This window comes from Sesamum indicum, linkage group LG12 (genome assembly GCF_000512975.1).
Source record: "Sesamum indicum cultivar Zhongzhi No. 13 linkage group LG12, S_indicum_v1.0, whole genome shotgun sequence".
Lineage (NCBI taxonomy): Eukaryota > Viridiplantae > Streptophyta > Magnoliopsida > Lamiales > Pedaliaceae > Sesamum > Sesamum indicum.
In genome coordinates, this window is record NC_026156.1 from 1,008,141 (window position 1) to 1,016,288 (window position 8,148).

Genomic DNA, 8,148 nt, shown 5'->3' on the forward strand with positions numbered 1-8,148 from the left:
TCGAATTATGAGGTGCTGTCAATTTTCTGCCCTTTTCTATGTGTACTTTTAATCAAGGACCACATTTGCTTTGAACCAATGGCAATGGCCTTTCAGTAGGGATGAACCCTTGGTCTTGGGGAACGACAGGCCGTGGATGTCTCGTGTCAGATATTTTTCCACACAATAGAAATACTTCACTCAAAGATATAAATTTATTTTCTTAAAGTTTTCTTGTAGATGCTACCTTCTATTGGATAAGTAAAATATATATATATATATATATATATATATATATATATATATATATATATATATATATATATATATATATATATATATATATATATATATATATATATATATATATATATATATATATATATACTACTTTTTACAAAAACTAAAGAGTATATGATGATTACTAAACCACTCAGTTCACAATTTTCATTTACTACGTTAGGCTGGCCTGTTATAAGGAGTGCCGGCTTGTCACTTCTCTTGGTTGCAATCCCATGAAAGTGGTATTAGGCTGTCACCAAATCCGAACGGATGCTGAAGAACTTCTGGTTTCTCATATTAACCTCGAGGCCTGCGTTCAAGTGGAGATGAAGAAAGGGGATTAGCATATGAAGGAAGATCCAAAGTTGAATTGTAATATGATTTTGACACTTTTGGTATTATTCTTAGAGTCTTTATTGTCCCTCAAGATTTTATTATTAATCAAATGTATTATAGGAAGCATAACAAAAACACAATGAATACTTAATGCAATGTGTAATATTATCTAATAAACAAATTACTAAACAATCTTCAATTCATCAGTCCTAATTTCAATCACAAGTCAACTAATCTCAACCTAATCAACTTCAACCAAGTAAAGGTGTACTTAGTGTGATAATTTAGCAGTTACAAGGTATAAGAGTACATTGTCTGACCATTATCATATGAGCAGGATGGCGGATCCAAAAAATTCTCTTGTGAATATTCTTACCCGGATTCAATTTATTGTGATAAAGTCGAAGCAGACCAAAACAATTAAAGGAAAATCAATTGAAAATCATAATAACAATAATAAATTGTTTCATTTAGTAAAAGAAAACTCAAAATTCGTTTAATGATACATAATAAAATCAGAGTGAGAGGCCGAAAAATAAAGTTCGATAAACGAAGAGACATATTTTCATGTTGCCAGGCCCGAGGGCTAAATTTTCCTACTCACATAAGTTCTCGAGAACCGACTGAGGACGAGACATTCTTGGCTCAAATCCAGACAGCGATCCAATCTCGAACAAAGGTCAGTTCCTCACAAATTATGCCTTATGTTTATCGTGGATTGCTGTCACGAGTTTTTTGCGTATCAATCCTATGATGTGGTCGGTTGAGACAATAATGTGTTTGATAAAATGCCCCTGAAGGTTTTTCAGTTTCAGCTATTATATTAAGATTGAAATGTTCTTTTTCTTTTCTTCCTGACTGAAGCTTCTCTGTAATCAGGTTCTATTGACTGTAATGGCGTCCTCTTCTACATTCTCCACGTGGGCCTTGAATGGTGGCGTACTCGTCCCTAAGGTATCAAGAAACGATGGCGAGTTTATTTGCAATTATCTCAATTGTTGTGTTAAGCGAACGCCTTTTATGCCCACATCTCAATCTGCCCACGTATCCCGTTCATGCGTATTCCCTGGTGCCAAGGCAATTGACTGGAGACGAGGAAAGTTGTCTCCCAAGGGTGGACTCCAATGCAAAGCATTGGAAGTTGATACTAAGCATTCATTTTCATTGGGGAATAAGTTTCAACTTGAAGATGTGATCGAGGCTCAGCAGTTTGATAGAGACACTCTCAGCGCCATATTTGAGGTGGCACTTGAAATGGAGAAGATTGAGAAGAACTCTGCTGGAAGCCAAATTCTTAAGGGGTATCTAATGGCCACACTTTTTTATGAGCCCTCGACTAGAACCAGGCTTTCGTTTGAGTCTGCTATGAAACGTTTGGGTGGGGAAGTTTTGACCACGGAAAATGCACGTGAATTCTCCTCTGCAGCAAAAGGAGAGACACTTGAAGGTACTCCATCGTCACTCAGTTTGTTTACTTGATTGAACGGTGAACTGTTCATGTTGATTTATGTTTAACTCCAGATACCATAAGAACGGTTGAAGGATACTCTGATATAATCGTGATGAGACATTTTGAAAGCGGTGCTGCCAGAAGGGCAGCAACCACGGCTAGTATTCCTATTATCAATGCTGGAGATGGCCCTGGACAACATCCAACTCAGGTTTGGGAACCGGAGATGATTTTAAGATAATTTAAATTCATTAATCAAGCTTTGGTAATTAATGACGTCCATTAATTTCGTCTATGTGCTTCAACTGAACGATGTAGCAAATTAGGCATCTTACTTTATATGAAGCATTTTGTAGATTTGTAAGAGCTATGTTAGACAGGTTATGGATATCCCTATATGGTGTATATGTAATATCAGAGTGTATCTGACATGTTCATTATACGTTGGCTCTTCTTCCTCTTTTTTTTGTTTTTTATTTATTTCTTTGAATGCTTTCCTCTGGCAATGAATAGGCCCTCCTGGATGTGTATACTATTCAAAGAGAGATTGGAAAACTTGATGGCATTAAAGTTGGACTTGTTGGAGATCTTGCTTACGGAAGGACAGTCCGCTCACTCGCCTATTTGCTTGCTAAGTACAAGGATGTTAAGATCTACTTTGTGTCGCCTGAAGTTGTAAAAATGAAGGTAAGCAAAAGGGTTTGGAGTTGTCAACGGAGGAGGTGGCTCTTAAATTTCTGATAGGAACTCAGTTTGCTGAAACTATTAATATGAAAAAATAACTTTTTTCTAAGATATTTAATTTGAGATTGAATTAAAAGTTTCTTAATATAATTGTATACAAGAATTAAGACTACACTTCCTATCCGGATTTCAGGATGACATAAAAGATTATCTAACATCTAGAGGAGTAGAATGGGAAGAAAGTGCTGATTTACTGGAGGTGGCCTCTAAATGTGATGTGGTGTATCAAACTCGTATTCAGCGAGAACGCTTTGGTGAAAGAATTGATCTATATGAAGAAGCTCGAGGGAAATACATTGTCAATCTGGATGTGTTGAATGTAATGCAGAAACATGCAGTTGTAATGCACCCTCTACCGAGGCTTGATGAGGTTGGTTGCCCTTTTCTGTTTTGCTATTACTTGGCAATTTACCCATTGATGAGATCGTTCTACTTTTCTTTATCCTGATTTTAACATATGTATTCTCTGGCTTATTTCAGATAACTGTTGATGTGGATGTCGATCCAAGGGCTGCATATTTTAGGCAAGCGAAGAACGGTCTCTACATTCGCATGGCTCTTTTGAAGCTCTTACTTCTTGGTTGGTGAAGCAGTGTGCTGGAAATATTCCCCTACACAGAGTTAGTAAAAGATGCATGCTTTCCACTTTCTTGTAGTGGACTTCCTCCCTGGGACAGAACAAGTAGAAACTCAAGTCATTGTAGTAACTTAGATGATGGTTTTACTCTTACAGTTGAACGGGGTGCCTAATTTTTCTTTCTTGTTCCAGTATATTATCTTTTACACTTTTAATGTATCTTCATCGGTCTTGGTTCATCTTTTATGCTTCGTCTTGATTGGTTAATAAGTTCAAGAAAAATCGGGGTTGCTTGTCTTACCCCAAAGTTATGTTTATTTTTTTTTCCTTCACAGCAGGTGTCTTCATCCTTGATGACGAAGCTAATCTTGTTATTCTCATCCCGAAGCTATAGAGATATAAGAACCCATGAAATTAGTTATAAAATGAAATGAGATATAAAGTTTATAGCAATAATTATGACAAAAGCTAGGTTTGTGAACTTCGTTCCAATTTGTGAAGAAAATGCAAGTCCTCGGGGTCGCTAGCTCGGACTCAAGGTCGCTGTCTCTCACCATGTCGCATCACCATCCCACCAGATCATCACTCGCAACCTGCTTTCTTATGAGGTCCCTAGCGACCTCCATTCACTTGTATATTTTCTATTGTACACTTAGTTAGTTAATTTATTGCACAGTCTATTATTTTTCAATTTCTTATGATAGGATTAGTTAGCTGATTCTTTCTTGGTCTTGTATATATAGGGCTGATTGTACATCATTGCCGATTGGCTTGATAATTTTATGAAAGTTCATACTTTCTTCTCCATATTCTCTACAATGGAGTTGGGTTTTGCTCTCCTAAATTTGAGAGTTTTACACAATTGCCGTCCAATTATCAGCAAACTTGAGTATATAGTTAGCAGATTTGTGGAGAAAAATAAAAATGGGCCTTTGGGTCGACCGTACAACCCGTACTTATGGGCCGTGGCCCAAATTCCGCAGCATTCAGTCACGATTGCTCACGACGGCATTGAGAGCTTCGCCACCGAAATGTAACCTCTCGCCGATTTGGTTCCTATCTTCTCCGAATGTCTGGTCTCTGTTTCTTCTCAGTTTTTAATGATAATCAGCTGAGCAGTTTCCTTTTTGCGGAGAAAACGAGTGAAGAAAAAAAGTAGAAAAAATGAGTGGTTTCAAGGCATTTAAAGCAAATGTTCCAGTTGCCTGGAGCCCCAATCTCTACATCACACTTATCCGGGGTATTCCATGCTCTAGGAGGCTCCGCCGGCGCACATCGGAGGCCTTCCGCTTGACCTAATTATCGGCGGAATCCTTCAGCAGGTTCCTAAGATTTTGGTTGTTTACGAAATGCAGATTGGTAATTTTCATATCTATTGTGTTTTTGAGTAGGTTAGACTGAATTTACATATTTTCTTCTTCGTTTTGTATGGTAATTTATAGTCCGCTTTGGTTGTAAATCATCATTCTGTCTTAGCCTACTAATTCTTCGTCGTAATTTCTGGACTCCTTGAACGGTTAGCCCTTTTTATTTATGTCCATAAATAAATACACATTCATTTATTATATCATTGAGATCTTTTTTGGTTAATAAACTTAATATAGCTCTGAATGAAGTCTTCTGACACTCATTTTTTGCGGTTTCATTTTGTTTCGTACTGTATAAGTTCATGCAGACATCTTCTCCTTCTTGGTAATCTGTTCTTTCTCTACCGTTAGTTTCTTCTTTTTCTTCCCAGTGTGGATGTAAATCATTAAACTGAAACTTTTTAATGTATTTTAAAGTATGTGTAGCCAATTTCTGATGTTTTTTGGTGCCAGAAGCCCAGATACAGCATGGTTCCTTGCAAAGTATATTTCTTGCCAACCATTGCCCGAAAAGATGGCAATCAAAACTAAGATTAAATTTACAAGTCATATTTGGATGGTAATGAGTAATGTAAAAACTACCCATAGTTTAAGTCCTAAATGTATTTGAAGAGTGCTTAATTATTTTATTTCTTTTCTTTTCTTTTGAAGGCTATAGAGTAGGCTTCACCATCATGGTTAATGTCCCATTTTCTTATATTACTTCTTTCTTACAGGTTGCCTCTATTCTGTCTCTTCTGCTTTCTTATAGGTTGTCTGCATGTTAGATATTCTATGTGAACAGAGATAGTGGCAACTCAAACTCAAAGTTATGGTCCTTCAACCTCTGAAACTTGCTGCATATTGAAGAACACTAGTTTATGATGTCAAAGGAAGTGTAACGTTGAACATGAGAAACATTATTACTATTAAGGGATGTGCTTCCAACTGCTTTCTTTGCTTGGTTAGCTGCATGGCGTTCTTGTTTCTGTAATATTGGTTTTCTTTGGTAAAAATCAGTTGGTAGCATTTGTGCATGTACAGTCTATCTGCAGAAGCTGTATTGACTGCACGGGCTAATATCTCGAAGAATTACAATGCATGCATGATTTGAGCTACGAATTACCTAACCTCGTACAAGTTCCAAAGGTCGTGTCCGCACTTTGCTATTTTGAGTTTTAGTTTTTGGTCCTTACTTGGCATTGAGGTTGAAGGGGTATTTATAGACAGGTCACACTTGGCTAGTGACATCCAAGTGGTGTAATTCAAAGATAGTTGTTGCCCACACAAGGATTCAACAGTCAAATTTGATGACGACGTCATCAGTTCCGCTCAGATGGTGCCGACCCGATCTGAACCCAAATAGAATTACACTAATCTTGGAGCGTTTAATCATTTTTTCATTTCCTTAAGGGTATTTTTATAATTTACCCAATTGTGGTGTGTGACCCCCACATCAATGACCTTTACCCAGTAAAAGTGAAAATTGATCAAGGTCCAATAACAAGGGTACGCATTGTTATGTAAGTTGAACTATGTCAAGAATCAAAGTCTCGGATCTGCAAGCAAGATCCAGAATCATTGAGTGATTGAAAAATCAGTTCGATTGGCGTGAGTCTCATAATTCCTACTCCTATTAGTTCTACATTAGGCATTCGTGTGGTAGCTTTTCCTCATAAGTGATGAGCAATGAATGCTGACCCCTCTATTTGATGCCCAGCCCATGTGTGGATGTCGAAAACTTTGTTCCTTATGAATTCTGTACCAATAGTTTTGTGCTGTCGGTGAGAGAAGCGGTAGTTAGAGGTTGGTATTGGGATGCAAGAAGTATGATAAGTGACTGGTGGTTAGAGCTTGGTATTGCTATGCTGTTCGCATGTTAAATGCTAGAAGAAGGTTAGTGTTGAACATGTACTGCTAGATTATTACAAATTAAAGACCTCATCTTGCTTGCTGCATTCCCCCACAAAATATTAAATACCATTCCCTAATATGAATATATATATATATATAACACTGTTCTGAATAATTGGCATCTTCCGCCATGTGCCATGTTCAGGCACTCTATTGAAATAGACATTGGATTTCTGATTCAACAGAAATACAAAACAAAAATGACTCAAGTTCCTTTTCTTGAAGTCTATCACTCTTTTTTCACCTTCATAATTTCTTCAAAGACGTTATATTTTAATCTTATGGAAGATACAATAACCTTACTGGCTATACTAAAGAATCCCCCCAATTTGTATACATTCTCTTACTTTTTATATTGAAGAAACCAGTGAGAAACCAGCAGAGGCAGTAGAATTGGAGCTACCCTTTTCTAGTGCATTCAGTTTGGCGAAAACACCGACCAGTGGAGCAGTGTTGTAAGTGCAAGCCTCAGTTTGCACAAAGTTTCCCCGTCTGTCGACGAATTCATCTTTGCTATCAGGTCCACCAACCAGGGCTCCGACAAGAACATTCGGGTTTGGATCCTGGCGACCATGCCAGTGATCATAACCCTGAGTGCACCCTACAAAAACCTTGCTCTCTCTGTATGGTTCCATGGATGCACCCCTATGGTGCACTCTCTTGGGATAGGCTGGTCCATAGCCAACCAAGTAGCTTACTCCCATGGGATTGGAGCCCAAAATGTAGGCCACCTGTGATTTGACAAATGAGAGGATCTCATGGGATCCCACTGAATCTGTGGGGCAGTTGAGCATTTGATTGGTGGCATGGAGGTGTTCAGAGTAGACTGTGAGTAAGAAAACAGCAGTTGAAACATACTGCATGTTGTTCCATTGGCGGGTGTAGAGGAGTCCACCTGGGGTGCGTTGCACATTAGTGGAATTGTTCTTGTTCAAGCATGCACAAATATAGTGCTCTGCCTTGGACCTGTATTGTTGGAGGATCTCCTGCTGTTGATTGTTTTTACCTTCCATCGGCAACTGCAAAAATACTAACTTATATTATAAAAAGAAGAAGAAGAAACACAAACAGAGACGTCTGCATTTAGGGGATGGAAAATTGCATTTCTTTTGGCACATATAGGACACGACTGTTTGTACTTTCGATCCCCTATCTTACTGGATTAATTTTTTGAACATAAGATTAAAAATCATGTAAATATAGTTATATCTACTAATCAACTGGGATCAAATTTGTTATATATTGAAATTACTTTTTAAATTTGTGGGATAAAAAATATTAACCCGCAGACTGTAAGACCAAAAATGCAATACTCCATATTCTATAGTAATAAAAGTACAATTTCCCCTTTAGGGGACAAGGGTTAGTGACGATGCCACTATAGGAGAGGACTTTTTCGAGTCTTGGTGAATAAACTTCCACCAATTATACTGCAATCAAGGAAAATGTTGGGACTCTATGAATTCCTCTATCTTGAAAGCATTGGGGGGGGGGGGGGAGGGAGGGAGAGGGGGGAAAAG

The 8,148-nt window shown here is 37.8% G+C and overlaps 2 protein-coding genes across 2 annotated transcripts in view; one reads left to right on the top strand and one right to left on the bottom strand.

The window, feature by feature from the left end:
• Positions 909-3,607, top strand: LOC105174893 (aspartate carbamoyltransferase 1, chloroplastic-like). The gene is made up of 6 exons (XM_011097139.2): positions 909-1,276; positions 1,477-2,044; positions 2,119-2,258; positions 2,561-2,734; positions 2,925-3,161; positions 3,272-3,607. The coding sequence occupies exons 1-6, from the start codon at positions 1,097-1,099 to the stop codon at positions 3,377-3,379; spliced, it is 1,407 nt and encodes a 468-aa protein (XP_011095441.1). The 5' UTR covers positions 909-1,096; the 3' UTR covers positions 3,380-3,607.
• Positions 6,688-8,148, bottom strand: part of LOC105174894 (endoglucanase 11) — a 3,643-nt gene continuing 2,182 nt past the window's right edge. Inside the window, exon 5 of the mRNA XM_011097140.2 lies at positions 6,688-7,647. Coding sequence (XP_011095442.1) covers positions 6,979-7,647 — 669 coding nt within the window. The 3' untranslated portion in view covers positions 6,688-6,978. The remainder of the gene's footprint in view (positions 7,648-8,148) is intronic.